Source organism: Protomyctophum bolini, assembly GCF_963924005.1.
Source record: "Protomyctophum bolini genome assembly, chromosome: 9".
Classification (NCBI taxonomy): domain Eukaryota; kingdom Metazoa; phylum Chordata; class Actinopteri; order Myctophiformes; family Myctophidae; genus Protomyctophum; species Protomyctophum bolini.
In genome coordinates, this window is record NC_137870.1 from 13678587 (window position 1) to 13699244 (window position 20658).

The window sequence follows — 20658 nt, forward strand, 5'->3', positions numbered from 1 at the left end:
AACCACTGCCCTAGAGTAGGTACCCTCATAAAAAATGTATCCTGGTCTCTATACGGCCTCCCCCTGGTCAACTGGGGCGCCTGATGGAAGAGAAAGGAACTGGTTGGAATAATGTGGAAACTCCCCCCCTGTTATGTGATGAGGAGTGGTCTGGTCTGCTCACTCCTCATGCATTGAAGGAAGCATGAGCTCAGTTCGTGGCTCTCCCCAGGTTGGCAGAGGGAGAGTAGGCGCCCAGGATTACAGCTTCTTAGGCAATTGGCACCGGGTGAAAAATGGGTTACAAATATCGTGGGATAAACGTGAGCTTGTAGATCTGCTAGTGTAAAAGTGTAAAATCAGCCATCAAATAAGTCAACTAAAACACATAATATGACTAAAATGTGATTAAAACTAAATTAAATTGTATTAACCCCTAAACCTATAACCTCTAAATGTCTAATCCTAACCAGATCCAACCCGAATCGTATCCTCATTGTAAGCCCATCTCCCCAAATCTTGTTTTAACAATACAAAACAAGAAAATGTTCTTGAATTGTACTATGGGGTCATTTGGCCCTCACTTGTATAGTAACACAAGTATGCACGCACGCGAGCACACACATACATGCAGTTAGATGCATACGCGTACAGTAACTACAGACGCATTTTCCAAAGACCTCCGAATGTACAGTAATGTCTTCAGTCGCACTGATGCATCCACATCAAACATCGATTGAGTGTGAAGGTCAGGTTGACATGAGGTGTGTGTGCAGGACAATTTGTCTCTGCCTCCTAATGGTAACTTCTGATGTAGACAAAGTGGCACATGTCAGCAGAATAAGGCCTGGAATACTCAGCCTGCTCATCTGTCTGTCTGTCTCTCTGTCTGTATTCATTGCAGATCCTGGAAAAAGCTGCAGAGATCGCCAAAGGAAGTGACTGCATACCAATGGTGAGTTTAATGCAGAGCTGGTCCAGGGATGACCGGGGGTCCAAATTGACCCTTATGGGTCTGTAACTCTTGAGAGTTTCCGAATAGAAATCAAATCATAAACCAAACCAAACCAACTAAAAAAAAACAATAAATTTGAGAAGTACGACATGATGCAAACCTGTGCAGACGTCACCTGTGTTTATACACCAAATTAAGTTTATATCCAGATTATGAGATCTCCCCAGTTCCTGCTTACTGATGCATGTGTCCCTAGAGAAGACATCAGGGAACGACAGTTTTCTACCTCTGGTCTGCTTTGAGGCAGGATTCCAGAGAAGAAGGGAAGATATAACCTCATTGTCAGCTACTGTAGCAGTGGCCGGCAAACGGTGTTCTTCTGAATCGGACTAGTGAAGTCAATGGGTGGCTCTTCCAAGACAGATCTTGCGCTCTCATTAGAAGGTGGGTGGGTGTAAGTGCCATCCAACCGTTTTTCTTTTAAAGTGTCCATGTGTCGGAGCCATAGAGTAGAATCGGCTCAACTGTAGTCCTAAATATATTTACTTTATTTTACTAAACTGGGATGACCAGATCAGGGGTTCAGTGCCAAGATCTTGAACGAGTTTGTGTTTCAGAGCATTCTGCGGCCAAGCTCAAGGTAATTGTTATTACAAAAATGTCCCTCCCATAAAATGACCATGCACCCATCATGTGCAGTGCTAATTTCAGCGTTAAAATAATCGTTAAAATAGTCTTCCTGCTCATTCTTCCAGTCTTCCAGCATGGTGAGAGTGAGACACACATTTTCTGGCAGGCAGACGCATGCACGCACGCATGCACACACGCGCACACACACACACACACACACACACACACACACACACACACACACACACACACACACACACACACACACTTGACACACTGTCAGTCTTTCTCACATGCTTATTAGTTACTAACTGATGTCACAGCATTTATTTCTGTGACATCAGCTAGGACAGGGCTTCTCAAACTGTTTTGGCCCAGGTACCCCTTGGAGGGGAGAAAGTACCCCCTCGTCCTCGCAACACCGATAAGCATATGCTTACAACCTCATGTGTACATTTAGATATTTGTATTGAAACCCTTTCCATCAAAATGATTCAGACCCATTTCAGAAACAGAAACCACTACTTCAATAATGAATCATGTGCCAATCTTGTTTTTAGTTTTTTTTTTAAATCAGTTATTTGAACAGGAATTGCTGTGACTCCGGCAGGGTGTAGCTGTAGCATCAAAGCATCTTCCCTACCATCTCCCCTAACTCGGATCCAGCATTTGTAATCCGATGTTCTGTATGTGGTTCCTGTTGCACTGGCCCCCCTATCCAAAAGCCACACGTACAGGGCGGGTTGACTGGGGGAGTTATGTAATTCCCAGTGATGTGCAGCGCTTGTCGGTACATGCCCCAAACATGTGGTGAAGTGAGAACTGTGTATTTCTGCTAGAGTACAATTTGCTGTTTAATGCAACTAGTAAAGTGTGTGTGTGTGTGTGTGTGTGTGTGTGTGTGTGTGTGTGTGTGTGTGTGTGGTGCATGCCGAGATGCTAATGCACCATGCAGAACTACAGTACAAGTTATTGCGAGTGAACGAGACTAAAGTATACATGGGCTGAATGCTGCTGTTCAGTTGTCTGTACCACTTGAACACTATTGTCCTTATTCTGGGGGCGAACATTTGGTGAAAATGGCAGATCTACCAGCTTGCAGCACGTCGCAATGTAATGCACTGTGAGCTTGTAGATCGCCTATTTTCTTCAAAGATATTGAATGTAGAACGAGGCCTAGTACAGAGTCCGGGAACGTATAAAGACCGTAGGCTTAACGGCTGATGTTGGCATGGAATCAAATCAATCAAAACTATGGAAGAAAGTTCACGCTGGCTGGTTGACCGTGACGACCGTTGATGGAAATTCAAGGAAAATGTGATCAGCCGCTATACCGCAAATGTCAATGTCAGGGGGGTTTAATCAAGAGCGGTTAAACGGGAGTTTGACAGAGTAGGATAGTGTCTGTTCAGTGCTGTGTGTGCCACTGAAAATGAGCTGGTTCAAAGAATACGCCTGCTGACCTACTACTGAGGAGTGTAAAGTCACGTGGTCACATGAGTCATCTTTACTTGGACCCATTTTGAGGGACATGGTGTATGTCAATAGACGTGATAAGACCTCAGTTCAGTTGTTGTGGGAGATTCACGGAGATCAGTACCTTGAGACATAAGTTATTTTCCAGCATTGTGGAAGAAACACTAACTGATAGTTAAGAATGAAGCTTTGTAGAAGCTGCGGTGCACTGAGGCTGTCATGCCGTCATGGTGCCTTTCGTTGACTCCTTACATCATGTTGGTTTTTATCCTGAAGCCGTGTTAAGACTGAACCATGAGCTTGAACCATGTGTGTGCCTTGATGTTAGGGTCCCATTTTATATAGTTAGAATATTTACATGTAATGTGGAATCAAATTAGTCTTATAATAAATTTGATCTCTTGGCTTTTTTATAGATTGATCTTAGGGAAGTGGTGGGGATTTCCAAATTACTTTTGTCATACTCTGCTGCCATCCAGTGGCCAAACAGTTCTCCTTTTCTGCCCTGGGAAGTCTTTACCCCTGCAGGATCTTTCCATCACCGGCACCCTGGTGACTTCTGCTCAAAATGCCAAGAACTTAGGCTGTCCTTCAAAGCACACATTGCAGCGATCACTTGCTAGTTGCTCCTGTAGGTTTGCACTGTACAATGTCTGAAGCATCAGACCCTACAGTAGCTCCTTATACAAGCCTCAGTCATGTCCAGACTTGACTACTGCGACTTGCTGGTCTTCCAGCTTGCTCACTCAAACCCCTACAGCTCCTCCAGAATGCTGTAGCACGTCTGCTCTCCAACCACACAATATCCTCACGTTTTCCCAGTTGCTGCTCTCATCCAGTTCAAAACACGGGTGATCATCAATGGACCACGGGCGTGACACCCCCTACCTCCAGGACGTGATCCACCCTCTGTACACACACACACACACACGCGCGCGCGCATGCACACACAAACACACGTACATTCTGGACTGCAGACTCACTCCCTATCCGCTGCAGTCTGAAAACTCACCTTTTCGGTCTCCGGCTCATCCCCTAGCACTGGGTGTTTGTTGATTAGCTGATCACATATCCTATGTACGTTATTTAGATAGTTGCATTGTTTGCCTGTTCACACAGATGCCATTTTTGTCATGAAAATGCTTGAGAACCACTGCCACAGAAACATGGGTTTTTCAGAAAACTGTCAGGATTTAATACCATCTCACCAACACGTGTTTCTTCTTCTCAGGGTCGAGGAGGCAAGAAGTTTCACATTGAGCTGAAGGAGATCATGGAGCGAGACCCGCTATCGCAGCTGTGCGAGAACGAGAAGGACCTGATCTGGACACTACGCTACGACTGCCGCGAGAACTTCCCCCAGTCACTACCCAAGCTGCTGCTCTCTGTCAAATGGAGCAAACATGAAGACATGGCTCAGGTTAGATGGGGCGTGTAATGTAGATTGAATGTATAGATATAGTTTAACATTGCTTCAATTGATTGATTGATTGATTTAATTTAGAGAGATACTGTATATCCGTAACTTGTGCTAATTGCTCCTAACTTGGCATGCAACTTGCTTCGAAGTTGATGACTACATAACATGACATCACTCTCAAAAAATGATGAAATAGTTTAAAGTTTTGGTTCACTCGGTATGGATAGAAATGCTGTGTACCAGTTTCCGTATTGCTGCCCGCAACGACTTTTGAACCCTTATATTAGGCACAGCAGTGATAGTGTTGATCTCAAGGCACACCTGTATTCATAGCAAAGACATTAGTCAAATGTATGTATGTTACATGGTATTGATTGATTCATTGATTGATTGAAATTTTCATTTTACAGTATGCAGAATAGTGAATACAAAAACGATCCATGATTAAGCATTACACTTCTTTTAAAGAAGTAAATGGTGGACCCTGTTGTAAAGACTTTACAACAGGGTCCACTATTTTCAATTCATCAGAACATTTAGAAATGTACAATGTACTTCTATATAAAAATAAACAGGATATCATAATATAAAGAAAGTAAAAAAGGGAAAACATGTAGCTTATGGGGAGAAAGGGATGGGGGGAGCTCAGACTTAATTGCCGGGCCAAAGAGAGCAGTTTTGAAGGAGCCAAGGAAGGAATTAACATGTCTTAGTGGCTGTTGGTAGGGCGTTCCACATTTTAGTGGCATAGGAGCAACATGAATGGTCTCAGCTATGTTTTAGTAATTAAAAAAATGTGATGTCTCAAGCTAAAACGGTTGGGAAACGGTGGCCTAGAGTCAGGCAACTACTGGAACAAAACCTGTATCTCTCAGTTGACGTGTGTGTGTGTGTGTGTGTGTGTGTGTGTGTGTGTGTGTGTGTGTGTGTGTGTGTGTGTGTGTGTGTGTGTGTGTGTGTGTATGTCTCTCTCTCTCTCTCTCTCAGCTCCAGGCTCTGCTCCAGATCTGGCCCAAGCTCAGTCCCCGAGACGCTCTAGAGCTGCTGGACTTCAACTACCCCGACCAGTACGTCCGAGAGTACGCTGTGTGCTGCCTGATGGACATGAGGTAAAGCACACACACATGCAATATGAACACACACACACACACACACACACACACGCACACACACATACATGCAATATGCTGAGACACACTTCGTTTATAATTTGTGCACTTTTTTAATTTGCGTTAAAGCTTGTTAAACCATACTGTTACTGCGTTCCCCGGTCAACAACACTAAATCTCTTGGATGACAATAGCTGACCCCAGAATAGGAACGGGATGCTAGGGTTCATGTGGTTAAGCATCCTTCTTGGAACAGTAATGTGTTCACAACTAGAATGCCTGTTCTACTCTGTACTAGTGTTGTCTATCTTTTCACCAGACTATTTTAAACCTTGCAATGTAGGGCTCCAAATAACTATTTTATTCTATTCTGTCGATAAAATATTCAATTAATCAAATAATCGAGAAGCGCCAGTTATTTATATATGATAGTGTATCGAACGAAACGATTACGATTACGAAACGATATTTGTTGAACAACCGTATCATGTAAAAAACAGCAAATAGGCGATAAAAAAAAACATGAACCTATAATGCCCAAAATAGGGATTGAATATGAATCTATTATTTTATTAAAATATTGATTAGCTATTACTTTTTTTATAATCAATTAGTTGGGTGTTTGTGTGTTCTTTCTCCAGTGACGAGGAGCTGTCTCAGTACCTCTTGCAGCTGGTGCAGGTGTTACGCTACGAGCCCTACTACGACTGCTCTCTCACCCGCTTCCTCCTAGACCGGGCCCAGCGTAACCGAAAGATAGGGCACTTCCTCTTCTGGCACCTGCGGTGAGGGCGTTAGACTGTGTGTGTGTGCGTGTGTGTGTGTGTGTGTGTGTGTGAGACTGAGTGTGTGTTTGCGAGGAAGAAAGTGAAAGACATGGTGGGACTGTGAAAGAGACCAGGTGTCTCACCATAACAGAATGTTTGCTTTGATGGTTTTCTTTTCTCACTCGTTGCCGTCTCTCTGGCACCCTCTACAGGTCAGAGATGCACATGCCTGCCGTCACCGTCCAGTTCGCCCTCATCCTGGAGGCCTACTGTCGAGGCAGCATCCCTCATATTGAGGTCTTAAAGAAACAGGTTGGACATGCACACACGCACACGCACGCACGCACACTTACACACGCACGTAGTGGGTAGAGAGGCCGCCTGGTATTCAGAATGTTGCTTGTCTACGTGTCCCTGATCAACGCACTTATCCCATTGTAAGACCTGAGACCAGATTCTACTACAAAATGTCTTCTAAATCATGACAGTTTTCTGAAAAACCTACCGGTATGTTTCTATGTCAGTGGTTCTCAAACAATTTCATGTCAAAAGGGCCCAAAACATTATGTGTAATTGGCCACCGATCCCTATCTGAAAGTATGTTGTTCCAGGGACACCCCAGAAGCAAAGAAATGAACCCATTGTGGGCGGGAAACCCTTTTGGTGTTCTAACCCTTCCGGATGGGAACCCCTCTTGGGGTTCTGTACAGTATGTACAGTATTCAAAAATGACAAATAAATTATTCTGCTATATTGATATTTGAAGTATTTCAGAAAACATTTGCTGTGAAAGAATTTACAATCAAAGATTTGCACACGTTTTCATGATAAAAGAAAATTGCAGATCTAGTGCCACACTACGAGCTTGTATATATTCTATTTTTCCATAGCTATAGTATAACATAATGGTTAAAAGCCTAAATCTAACATTCTAAAACACAGTTTAAAAAGTGTCTAGCTGCTGTCCACCTTCGTGCTCCTGCAGCTCCTCAGAGGATGGACCCTACTGATTATGGTGACCTCCGTGATCTTCCATCATCTAGAGTAGACAAAATGGTTACTCGGCCACTTGGCAGAGTTTTCTGAGTTACACACCCAAGCCACACGAGCCTCCATTTGGTCGGACCACACTTTAAGAACCACTGTCCAATTGGACCACGTCTGTCATCTCTCCAGTCCAATATATCAGCCATGTTTAGTGTCTATTGTGCGTTTTACAACCCGGTGGAGTCCTGACGGGACTGGATGGGATGGTATTTTACTATTTTTAGTGTGTCCCAGTGACAACGGGTCAACCCCTCGACCTCCGCTCCGACAACCACTCTGCCGGACACTCCCCCCCCCCCCCCCCTCAGCTTCCTCTTCAGCACTGACCATTACCGGGTCACTTCCTGTTTTGAAGAGTTGACCCACGGGTGGGCCATGGGTTAGTGTGACAGTGCTGACGCGTTGATTATTTCAGAGGAATGAGCGCACCTGCCAATCATACCATCATCCCTGGGATCCTTGATTTATTGGCAGTGAACCTTCAAAATGCTTGCGTGTCCATTTCATGACAATGAGTCTCAACTTCTTATGTACAACCTTATGTTATGAAATGTGCCCTTTGTCTTGATGAGGTATAATAACAACCAGGTCTGGAATTTAGCCACTTGGCCTTTGGTGGTGTCACTTTTTGAGGCACAAAGGCCAAATGCCAGGGCAGCAAGGTCATTAAACTGAAACCGTGATTTTAAAGGAAACAATGAATTGAATTTAGCGTGACTTTAAGGTGATGCGCAGAATATGTCCTGCAATGAGATGTAATTTATAATTGTAATGAACAGTAGCATTATATTTATTTTATATACAAAGTTACAAACCATTATCTACAGTACATGCCCAATACAGTATGTACATATTTATCTTTTTACTGTTGATAACTCTATTTGTTCATGTCTGGTCAGCAGTTATATCCCAAATGTGTCGTTAACTTTTCTGAACAAACGTAAACATCTGGTGCTATAAGAAAACTGGTTTGAACCATGTCTATTAATTTGAAGACAATCTGCTTAATTGTTTTTTTTCCGGATGTGTGTTTACTTGAGCGTTCTACTGCCAGAATGAACGGTGCCAGAGCTGACACTGTGGATAAAACTAGAACTTTGTGGTTGTGGTACAACTTGAACTTTGAACCTTGTATGAACTTCTTCTGCGTCGAGATGTCTATATTGTATCGCCTTGCACTTTATTGTGTTGCAATGTGGCACGTGTGAGCTTGTAGATCTGCTATTTCTGGTGTACAACTACTGTAGGTATAAATCAAGCCTTCGTCTCTTGCACCTTGCAGATGGAGGCCCTGACTAAGTCTTCCTCTCTGTCACCTTGCAGATGGAGGCCCTGACTAAGTCTTTCTCTCTGTCACCTTGCAGATGGAGGCCCTGACTAAGTCTTCCTCTCTGTCACCTTGCAGATGGAGGCCCTGACTAAGTCTTCCTCTCTGTCACCTTGCAGATGGAGGCCCTGACTAAGCTGAAGTCGGTCAATGAGTTAATCAAGCTGGGAACCCTTAAGAACGCTCGCAGCAAGACCAAGGAGGCCATGTTGACGAAGGAAGCCATGATGACTTGTCTGAGGCAGACTGGCTACATTGACACCCTGTCTGACATCCACTCCCCTCTCAATCCCAGCGTCGTCCTCGCCGGCATCAAGTAAGATTCCCAATGTGATCCCCAGGGGTCCCTGGCAGGACTATAAATAACATTAAGTAATGTTATAGTAATTAGTAAATACGTTACAGTAATTGCACTGCTGTTTTATTTTCTAGCACTGTAGTTCTACCAAAAGCCTGAATGATTCTTCTCATCACTGGTTTCACTCTCTACTGTTAACCCTTCCCTTCATAGTGAGGTTTACTGCTATACACTGAATTTAGCAACAACAAAATATACAGTCTAATAATGGCTCTGCCTCATTGTGTGTACACACACACACACACACACACACACACACACACACACACACACACACACACACACACACACACACACACACACACTGTACTATCAACATACAGCTGTTGATAGTCACTGTATGTTTGTGTTCAGTGGCTCACTATACTGCTGGCTACACGGCATATCCTAGTGTGGGGACAGTCTTAAAAAGAATGTTGCACCCCTGCCAGTGGACAGCCATGCCCCGAAGGCTTTACTTTACTCTTCGGAACCTTATTAACGTGATATTTCATGGCATTCAGCACAAAAATGTCCACTTGGGCAGTATGAACTGAGTATGAACTGATTAGAAGTAGGTGGTCAAAGGTCAGGGTAGCTTGAACACATTCCTCAAACATATTCATTACATTCCTACAAAGTATGAGAGTCTGGAGTCTGGACTAGAATGTAGTCTTTTTAAAAAATCTTTCCAAAATCTTGCAGTATACACTTTACATACTAGTTATAAACCCTGTTCTAGGAGGCTTCGTTAAAAATGAATTGATGAAGGGGTCCCTGGGGGAAAGCTTCATCAACTGACCAGTTGTCTCTCCCCATTTCTCTCTCCCTCTCGTCCTCTCTCTCTCCTTCCTTCCATTATGGCAGTGTTGAAAAGTGTCGGTACATGGACTCTAAGATGAAGCCGCTGTGGATTGTTTACAACAATAAGCTGCTAGGAGGCGACTCCTTAGGAATCATCTTCAAGAACGGAGACGGTAGGAGAGAGGAGATATTTTCTCTGTATGTATGAATGGATGGTAGGAGATTGATTGATTGAATACTTTAACAGTTTGCAGAAAAAACATCACAGGAAAGTGCAGTTCAATACAAGGTCTGAGAAAGCCTATTGGCTTGTTTCCATTGGGGTCCTTCATACTCAATGAATCGAAACATTGATTGACATACAAATGTACAGCACTATGCAAAAAAATCATATAAACTGTTAGAAACCAAAACTAACTAGATAAAGTGCCCCTCGCAGCACAGGTCTCCACCAGGGCAGGGCAGGTTGTGGCCTCCTGGTGGCGCTATAATAGGCCAATGTGCCTTGGATGGCAATTGGAAGATTTGAGGCATTTTGTTCCAAAAATGTGTTTCACAAAAATCCACCTGTTAGTGGTGCTATAACAGGCCAATGTGAAAAGGGTGGAATATATTCCTCAGCCTAGTAGGAAAGTCCATGAAAGATTTCACATAAATTGCACGCTGCGTCCATGATTTGAGGCTTTTTGTTCAAAATGGGCCAATCCTGAAAACTTTGAAAGCTAATGTTAGCCAATTAGGATGGAATATGAAATATCGGACAGATCCGTCTTGAACACATGACTATAGAGATAGTGTGTAATGATTTTTGGACAGAATCTGGAGGAGTAATATCCAAACATGTGTTTTACAAAAGTTGGCCTCCTGATGGCGCTACAACAGGCCATTCTGGAAAATTTGGGGCAGAGGTTCATCGCTGGCATCCAAATTTGACATCGACCGGGTTAACGGTGCCGGAGATTAGCCGGACGGACGGACACGCACACACTCACACACGGACGAATTGCAAAACATACTCTCTCCCCATACCTTCGGCCTGGTGGAGACAATAATGTGTACAGTAAACAGTTCGGGTGGTAGGCGTTGACTTTTGTAACGGGGCCAGTTTGGAATTGAGGCCACCTGCTATACAGTAAGTGCTCTATTTGAGAGCGCTTTTAGTAGGAGAGTAGGGATTCACATTCCTTTACGACTGTTGGTAGGACAGTTTCACATGTTTGTGGCGTAGGGGTTGGCTGCTCTGCATGTTGTATGGTAGGACAGAGGTTGGTCTGTACATATGAATGGATGGATGGTAGGAGGGAGGATGAATGGAAGGGCTAAAACAAAGTTCTATGAATTAATTTCATTCTGTTATTCATCTCTTTCTCTCGCTCGCTCGCTCCTTTCCCAGACCTGAGGCAGGACATGCTAACACTCCAGATTCTGAGGTTGATGGACATGCTATGGAAGGAGGATAATCTGGACCTCAGGTCAGTGTGTGTGCGCTTGTGTGTGTGCGTGTGTGTGCGCGCACCACCAGGTTGTTTGTTCCTGTTCTCTGCAGGGAAGGGGAAGCAGCACTGTGGTGGGGTGTAGACTGTAGAGGGAGAGGAGGGGCTCTAAATCTGCCCCCCCCCCCCCGCTAATTTAACCTCTAACCCCTCAACACTACACATCCCCCACACACACACACACACACACACACACACACACACAATCTTCTTTACTTCCTAATCAAATCCACATTTGTCTTTTATAAAAACCCAGGTTTTCCTCCATTATTCTCCAAAACAGACACACACACACACACTCACACGTTGACACTGACACATCTGGAGCTAGGCAGTAGAGACGGTCTTGTTTTGACAGTCGAGCCAGAGGCCAGGCTTTAGGTTACAGGGACAAAGGTTTGAAGGATCGAACGAAGCAAGGAGGAGAACGAGGAGGATGTGGACGATGATGTTAACGGAACCATTTTGATGTGGCGGAGGGAGGGAGGGAGGCTCGCCGGGGATCACCCGCGGCTCGTACCGAGCTACACGTGTCCGTTTAATGTTCACCCAGCTGTCTGTGCGTGTGTTTCTCATTCACACGCCACTCAACACCCGTCAAGTTGGAGCAGGAATTTCACATGCATTTGGTCTCTATTAGAAGTGGAGACCAATTATTCTTTGTACCGGATCTGGGAACTGTTGGAATTGAAAAGTATTAGTCTTCTTCGTGTGTTCTGCCGGGTCTCCCTGGAGTATTGGTATTAGTATTATTTTGTTCAGTTAGGGCTGTTCTGCAAGATCAGTTCAGACAGTCAGAAAAGTAGGCATCAAGGATAGAAGCTGGAGGAGCAACAACACCCTGAATAAATGAACCTCCACTGCCTTCTAGTGGAGATTGTGAGAACTAGCTTGAAGATGAAAATGTATTATCTTTGGGTTGTATATTTGCCAGGTTGAAAGTGGTTAATTACTATATTCATAAAGGAGAGATGTGCACTTTGCGATGCATCCCAGTTTCACTTTAGAAGCGAACTTCTTCCAGTTGTTTGGCAAATGATACACGTTTGCACTTTGCAGGCACAGGCATGAGGTGCGAAAAGCGTAGTAAAGCTATCTCAATGGGCTGGGTGTGTCTGACATTCACACAATGAGTTTAACTTTGCTTTATGAACAGATATTCTCTGTACAGTATATCAATCTTCCTCTCAGTTTTCTGCCTTACAAAGTGAAGTGTATGTTTTGGATTTTGAACGGAAGAATTTAGGATGCAGGAATCTGTAACTAACCTAGTTCTTCCTTACCCTTTTCTTGAAGAATTGTGCCTTACGGTTGCCTAGCGACGGGGGACAGGGCGGGGCTGATCGAGGTGGTGTCATCAGCGGACACCATCGCTAACATCCAGCTGACCAGCAGCAACGTGGCGGCAACTGCTGCCTTCAACAAGGACGCCCTGCTCAACTGGATCAAAGAGAAGAACTCTTCTGGGTAAGACCGCTGTTGTCCTGTGCAACCTTGTGCTGTCCAAACTGCGTGTACAGAGCGTCGCAGTCCCGCCCCCGACAAGTGGCCCGGAAGGGAATTTCCCATTCATTTTTCCCTTAGACGTTTCAGAAAGTACCTTTTTTAAACTAAAGCCTCGGACAAAGCCAACTCAGCTCCTGACAAATCATGACGATAAACACAATATTCTGGGCCGAACAAATAATTAGAAAGGGCATGATACAACAGTTTTTCTTATTTCTAATTATTTGACGACGCGCAACTTGCGCGTCGTGGCACGCTCTGTTGGGTCTCTCGTGGCTCAAGTTTGCTTGAGATGGCGTCCCTCCGTCGTGGTCTAAAACTATACTTTATCGACCAAAAGAAGTAGCCCGCAGTGGCCAGACTGTTGCCTCTCGAAATGTTCAAATGCTTCCGTCATACAGTCTAGTCTAGAGCACGGAAGCTCATGATAAGCGATACATCGAATGTGAAGTCTCCTACCCGCTTCTCTTTTTTTCGCGCAGATTTATCCTAATATAAATCAAAATCATCTAAACCTATATAGCCCTGACCCGGATGGCTGGTGTAGCCTGGTGTACAACTAGTCTGGTAATCCACCCTAACAGTATGTCACAGGTTAGAGTCCCGTTTTCTAATGTTATATCCTCTACAGTTTAGTACAATTGATATTTTTCATATTGGTCATTGTTGTCCAATGTCCACTCTTTATTGTTTGAGGGGTGCTAGCCCCTCCTATAAACAGCTATAGTGTAGATTCTGTCTGAACACAAACATTAAATGCCATTGACAATGCATGGAGAATTTATGTCATAAGTGTCTGAGAAAATCGGCTGTCGGTATGTCGGTGGAAACCCTTGGCCAATTAACTAATTAGGTATGTTTCAAGGTCAATAATGGGTCTAAAGGATTTAGAACATTACATGTCTTATTTTTATTTATTTTTGTTTTATTGGATGATGTACGATGAATAGAGCGCCCCTCACTTCACACAGGTGGGATTTCCGTCTTTCTCATCTGTGTTTATTTCGTTTTTGTTTTGAATGGTTTTTCTTTGTTTGTGTCCTTGGTTGTACTTGTAGTGACTCTCTGGAGCGGGCCATCGAGGAGTTCACCCTGTCCTGTGCAGGCTACTGTGTAGCTACTTATGTCCTGGGGATAGGGGACCGTCACAGCGACAACATCATGGTCCGCAGCACTGGACAGGTACAAACATTTAACATTTATGTTTTTTATAATGTGCTCATGTTTCACCACGATGAGTGTCCTGTCCTGTGAGTGTACTGTTTTTAATACCTTTTGAAATATAGATGCTATTTCCTTTCAAAAGGGCCTTATACACTGGGGACATTATGTTTTTCAAAGTGTGTGTGTGTGTGTGTGTGTGTGTGTGTGTGTGTGTGTGTGTGTGTGTGTGTGTGTGTGTGTGTGTGTGTGTGTGTGTGTGTGTGTGTGTGTGTGTGTGTGTGTGTGTGTGTGTGTGTGTGTGTGTGTCCATCAGCTTTTCCACATCGACTTTGGTCACATCCTGGGCAACTTCAAGTCCAAGTTTGGCATCAAGAGGGAACGCGTGCCCTTCATCCTCACCCATGACTTCATCCACGTCATCCAACAGGGCAAGACGGGCAACACCGAAAAGTTTGGCAGGTTGGTGCTTTCTCTGCTTTCCAACTCCCATTCTGCTTCTTGGCCATTCGTCCAGGCTGGAGGTTGGTGTGTGCATGTACTTGGAAATCTAGCCTGGATCACTGTTTGTCACTGTCGCGCGTTCAGCAGCGACCACCAGGCAGTCCAAATAGAGCAGTGGTTTTCAACCCTTTTCATTTCAAGGCCCATTATTTATTGGCAGTGGTGGAAAATAACGAAGTACAATTACTTCGTTACTGTACTTAAGTACAAGTTTGGAGAATTTGTACTTTTATTGACTACTTTTCTTTTGCTGTATTTTTACTTTTACTTCGTTACATTTACAAGGAAAAAATCGTACTTTTAATGCGCTATATTTAAAATCGGACACCTCGTTACTCGCTACAAATTAAATAATAAAATCTTATATTTGTCTTACTGGAGGAATGCGCAGTTGAGAATTTAACAGGGCTGCGCTGAGTGCGCTCCACTCTCAGATAATAGGGGGGCGGAGTTGTGTTCTGTGCCTGGCCTGCTTTGAAGACGGCAAGACGCACACACTGTGTTTTGTCACACGCATTCAACATGGATGACCGAGACACAGTCTTAGCAGAAGGATTTTTTATTTTTGTCCTTGCCTTATGCCTTACGCCCATGCCTTAATATTTAGCGGAAAACCAACCAATAAGTCCCCATCCGACACAAATTAACTAATCTTTCTCAGCCGTCACTGGAGCGCGCATCTAGCTACTGCATGATCATGCACGCTGACAGACAGCAGACACTGTCCCAACTCCTAACACAAACACTGAGGGAACTTGTTGTTGTACACACATAATGTGCCACGAAAAATAGATTCCAATAGCTTAGTTGGTTATTATCGCTTCGAGGAGGTACGTGTCCATAATATCGCCACGAACGGCCAACAAAAGACATCTCTCTTCCACAGTGATGCCTAATTTATTCTTCGCCGTACAAAGTGTTCCGTGCTGAAAATAGCTGATATACAAGCTCACAACTCGTCGCGTCCGGACACGTTGTGAGCTTGTAGATCAGCCAACCCCAGCATGCGGAGATGCAGGCTCTGAGAACGTTCAGAAACTTTTGCCTTCACAATAAAAGCATGCAAAAGCCCATATAGAGAAGGAAAAATAATTCGGTGGCATTTCACATTGCAAAAGAGCAATTTTTGTAAAATGTAAAAAATATATAAAAATTAAAGCAAAAAAAGAACGAAAAAGAACTATAATAGTTCATTTTTCAAACGATGAACTTTAGTTCAAAATTTGGAATGATGAACTATGAACGGAACTAGTTCATTTTAAAAATCAACAACTGTGAACTGAACTATAGTTCCTAAAAAAAAAGAACTTTCCCAACACGATGTATGCTGTTGGGGGTTCTGTATTTTCAGTATTTGTATGCCATTTAATTTTTTGGAATAAAGCCACTTTTGACAGGATGACAATTTTGGAAATTCATTTCTTTGTATTCATTTTGAAAATAATTTTGTATTTTGTACTTTGTAATTTTTACTTTTATACTTAAGTACATTTTACGCCGGGTAAATTTTTGTACTTAAGTACATTTTATTTGAGGTACTTTTATACTTTTACTTAAGTAACTTTCTTAATGGGCACTTTGTACTTTTACTTAAGTAATTTTCAAGTAGAGAATCAGTACTTCTACTTAAGTAAAATATTTTTGTACTTTTTCCACCACTGTTTATTGGGCATTTGAGCCACGGACCACCATTTCATGACATTTAGCCTCTCAGGCCCAAAAATAATGTTTTTGCTATTGTTGGATATTCCATATTGATGTGGTACCATAGGAGGGAACATTAACATTGACCAACAATCATTTTACATTCTCTAATTCTGTAGACTTCTTGTAAACTAAGTAATGCAGATGTTTAACTTTAATTTAACTCTTGAGAGAGTAAAAGAGTAAATGTACTTTAAGTTACTTTACATCACTGATCTTGTCATCACTGCCAGAGCGTGCTGCAAACAGGCATCCTATATCCTTCTGTTTTCCATCAAACACTCAACTCAAAGTATGCATCTCCATCTTCCATTTTCATTTAATCCTTTTATGTTTTTTCATAAATATTTCCCTGTTTTTATACTGTACATATGAATATGCGAAAGTTGCAAAAATAGCCAATGTACAAGCACACAACGTGTTGCATCGCGTCAGGTTATAATAACTATAGTATGTTAGGTTCAAAATGGTTCAATATGTTTAATTTGTATGTGCTTAAACCTCCCAGTTTCCGACAATACTGTGAGGATGCCTATCTAATCTTGAGGAAGAACGGCAACCTCTTCATCACCCTGTTTGCCCTCATGCTGACTGCTGGCCTGCCGGAGCTAACCTCTGTCAAAGACATCCAGTACTTAAAGGTATCTCTCTCTGTCTGTCTGTGTCTCTCTCTCTCTCTCTCTCTCTCTCTCTCTCTCTCTCTCTCTCTCTCTCTCTCTCTCTCTCTCTCTCTCTCATGCACATGAGCATGCATACTGTAAGTGAAATAAACTACATCGTCAGACCATCTTATTTACATCTTTCGTTCTTCACCTCTCTCAAATTCCACTTTCCACCATCCCTTTCCTTTCTCCTGTCCTAATTCCTTCCCGTTATCATTTCTCCTTCCTCTCTTTCTGCGTCTCCTTCAATCCCCTTCGCATGTCCTCTTCTCTCCACCTTAAATCTCCTCTCCTTCCCGTTACCACCCCAATTACATCTCCTTTCCTTCTCCTCAATGTTTCTTCCTCTCCTCCCTTCCCGCTTCATTTCCTTTGTCCTTTCCCTTTAAGGACTCTCTGGCGCTGGGCAAGACGGACGACGAGGCCCTGAAGCAGTTCCGTCAGAAATTTGACGAAGCCCTCAGAGAAAGCTGGACCACCAAGGTCAACTGGATGGCCCACAACGTAGCCAAGGACAACCGCTCTTAGACCTAGCTAGAGCGCTGAAGACCAGGGCCCACCAGGGTCTGGAGGACACAGTGAAGGGGGGGTGGACGGGTCAACGTAGCCAAGGACAACCGCTCTTAGACCTAGCTAGCTAGAGAGCTGAAGACCAGGGCCCACCAGGGTCTGGAGGACACAGTGAAGGGGGGGTGCCAAGGACGGACAGGGAGACAACCACGTCTAATTAAAAATAAAGGGAATCTAGAGGACCATCCCAAATGACAGCAGCTGAGCATGTACACACACACACACACACACACACACACACACACACACACACTCACACAGAGTACGGTACATCCAGTCTCCTAGGTGTATAGGTACCTGTACTTAGCCCTCCCTTGCCTTATATAGTTCTGTCACAGTGCCTCCAGCTATTCAAAGAGGTTCAGTGGCGTACTGCATATCTGTGGAACCGTGATGGTCGCCAAAGAAGGGAAAGCAGCCTTCAAATGCACCGCTCCCCCTAACCACCTCATCTCCGAAAATGGACTGGCCCTGCGCAGCCTAAAATGGAGTGGACTGACCGACCCAGTGACGAGGTAATGGGGTGGTTCCGGGTGGTTTGTTCGTGTCAGATGGACGTCTGATTAGTCTGGACAATGGCTTGGAGGGGGCAGCGTGAACGGCGAATGCAGGCCCCGCCCCTGAACTGTATAAAAGGACAACTCCGATAACAGACGGGTGGGGATGGAAAGATGACTGAGGACAGCTGTGACACCCATGTCTTATAATGACACCAAAATGTGCACACTAGCCACAGGGGTTGCAGTCGTAGCAGTTGTGTTCCTCGCCGTGAAAGTGTGCCTCTCAACTGTGGGAAGATTGTATTTTTTATTTTAACGTTTTTATCCTGAGATTTCTGTGCCAGACTACTTTACTACTCCAAAAACTGAGTGAGGAAAAAGAGTGAGAGAAAGAGAACGCTGAGCCTTAGCTTGAAGTTAAAGGCTGAGCGAACATAATTGAACACTGGAATCATTTGAAATGGAGAGAGAAATATCATATTTGAGAATTTTAAATTATTGTTCAATTAGCTAAAAACTATCTTAAATCATTTATTTTTGGGTGGTTTTATAAAACCTTGATATTGTTTCTGTCTTTTTTTTATGGAAGAACTCAAGTCATTGAGAACATTTATTTTTAAGTGTCCTGCTGGTTATTGTCACTAGCCTGAAGAAGTTTGTCTTTAATCACGGCATTACTTAAAGATGTCAGCCTTTCAAAGCTCCATCCAGCTCACCCTCATAACCACAACAAATAACTGAAGCATTATAACATGCCTTTTAGGACCAAAATGACAAACGTGCAAGAGGTAGTTATTGTTTTGTTCAGACTGTTTTTAATGATCTGTTCCAAATTGAATGTCTTTGCAAAATACTGTATGTGCCGCTCTCTTTATACGTGTATTTGTTTTTATAATAATGAGCAGGTGTGGGTGGCGTTAGGGGCCTGTGTGGAAAGGGGGATTGTTGTGATGCCAAGTTATTTCCTGGTTTTGACATAAGGTGTTCCTCAGCATCTGCATCTGTTTGGTATTTTTTGTGCAATATCCGCAAACGAGTATATGACCCTGTATATTTAGTATATGAACCCTTGGGGCAAAACCTAAACGCTGATTTATACTTTGTAGCACAAGCCTCTCGGAAAGGGTCACAAAAATGTTGCGTTTTCAGGGTTGTGCAACAAAGTGTATAATGGTTCACTCACTGTGGGTTTATGTGTGATGCTGCTGTATTTCGCACCGCTAGCCTTCAAATGTCACTCAGACACTGGATATTGTCAAATGTACAGGCTTTTATTGTTTTGCTGGTTTTTGTTTTCATAGGATAAAATATTAAAGTTATTTTCCATCTAAGTGTTTTTTTTCTCCCTGTGGTCCATTCTTCATGCTGGCTGTGGATTGTCTGACTGTGTTGGAATCGGTCTGTTTTCTTGCTCATCGTTGGCATTCCCTCATACAGATTCTTGTTGGTAACTTGTTCACTCTTGCTTCGTACGGCATTATGCTTTCCTGGTTTAACCGGGTAATGCATTTGGATAGGAATGATCGCAAGGAAAAGAATGGAACCATGACAGTCTTAGGGTCCAATATTTATTCTATGACGTTTTGAGCCTAAGATCTTCGTCAGGTCCAACTTGAGTTTGACCTGACAAAGAAGCTCTGATTGTTTTTACTTAAAGTGGAGAAGAACTTTTTAAATGTCATGTTCAATCTGTATGGTGTAGAGTATGTTAATACAATATATCTCATACAACTGGGGTGGTTGTATATAACTCATACAACTGGGGTGGTTGTATTCTGTCTCCCTGCTATTTATTGAAACATTTAGATCGTGTCGAAGGTCATGTCTCCCCTAGACACAGGATCTGACACGAATTTTGACCTGATGGTGAAGATTCAATTCATCCCCTGGGCAAGCAGGCAGGCTCTATTAGCTCAGCGCTTGCACAGGAAACGGGGTTCAATTCCGGTGTAGAAGAGGAAAGTTACACTGTGTAGCTTTAAGTAAAAGTAGCAATACCACAATGTAGAAATGCCTGTATTCAACATTTTACTTGAGTAAAAGTAGAAAAGTTTAATTTCATTCTAGCTGTATAAGGAGCTCATTTGTGTTCATCAGCAGGCTCTATTGATATGATGAAATGTAGTGAAATGGGTATTTCTGGTCAAATAGGAAATGGCTTTGTATTGAGAAAATGGAGAATAAAGGCTGTCCATACTAATGGCACGGGTCAACAGACAGGTGCAATATAAGGCTTATCCACTGGGTGGCACCAGACTTCACACATGCAATTACAGTCCTAAATTGTGCACAATCTGTGTACACTAAGTTTATTATAATTTTTGCGCTATTGTTAAAACAAAATTTAAATCTATGTTCAGGAAATGTTCAAAAATAGCAGATGTAAGATGTATTATCAGACCTACTTATTTCAAGTATAAATAATTGAAAAATGGAAACTCATGTAAATGAAATTGCACCACTGGATATAAAGAAAATCTGCTATCATCAGGGTTTCCAATGAATGTTCATGTATTGTTGGGATATATGTTTTTTGTTTTGTTGTGATAATCCTCCCTACTATAGAGTGTTCTGACCATGTAAGGAGTTCCTCCCTGTCCCCAGTTCACACCGGGCCCTGCGCTCTTCTTGAAACTGCCTCCTCACGCCCTACAGCCTACACGGACGTATAGCCTTAGTCCTTCTCCTCTTCCCAGCCAACACTCCC

General features: G+C 43.2%; 1 protein-coding gene across 2 annotated transcripts in view; it reads left to right on the top strand.

Moving 5' to 3' along the window:
* Positions 1 to 19287, top strand: part of pik3cb (phosphatidylinositol-4,5-bisphosphate 3-kinase, catalytic subunit beta) — a 100575-nt gene extending 81288 nt beyond the window's left edge. For both annotated transcript variants that reach the window (XM_080772553.1, XM_080772554.1), the window contains 13 exons: positions 884 to 934; positions 4272 to 4460; positions 5448 to 5569; positions 6211 to 6354; positions 6549 to 6648; positions 8830 to 9026; positions 9915 to 10024; positions 11245 to 11323; positions 12641 to 12811; positions 13909 to 14032; positions 14328 to 14473; positions 16728 to 16860; positions 17272 to 19287. In XM_080772553.1, the coding sequence (XP_080628679.1) occupies positions 884 to 934; positions 4272 to 4460; positions 5448 to 5569; positions 6211 to 6354; positions 6549 to 6648; positions 8830 to 9026; positions 9915 to 10024; positions 11245 to 11323; positions 12641 to 12811; positions 13909 to 14032; positions 14328 to 14473; positions 16728 to 16860; positions 17272 to 17409 (1704 nt within the window). In that variant the 3' untranslated portion in view covers positions 17410 to 19287. The remainder of the gene's footprint in view (positions 1 to 883; positions 935 to 4271; positions 4461 to 5447; positions 5570 to 6210; positions 6355 to 6548; positions 6649 to 8829; positions 9027 to 9914; positions 10025 to 11244; positions 11324 to 12640; positions 12812 to 13908; positions 14033 to 14327; positions 14474 to 16727; positions 16861 to 17271) is intronic.
* Positions 19288 to 20658: the final 1371 nt, after the last annotated feature.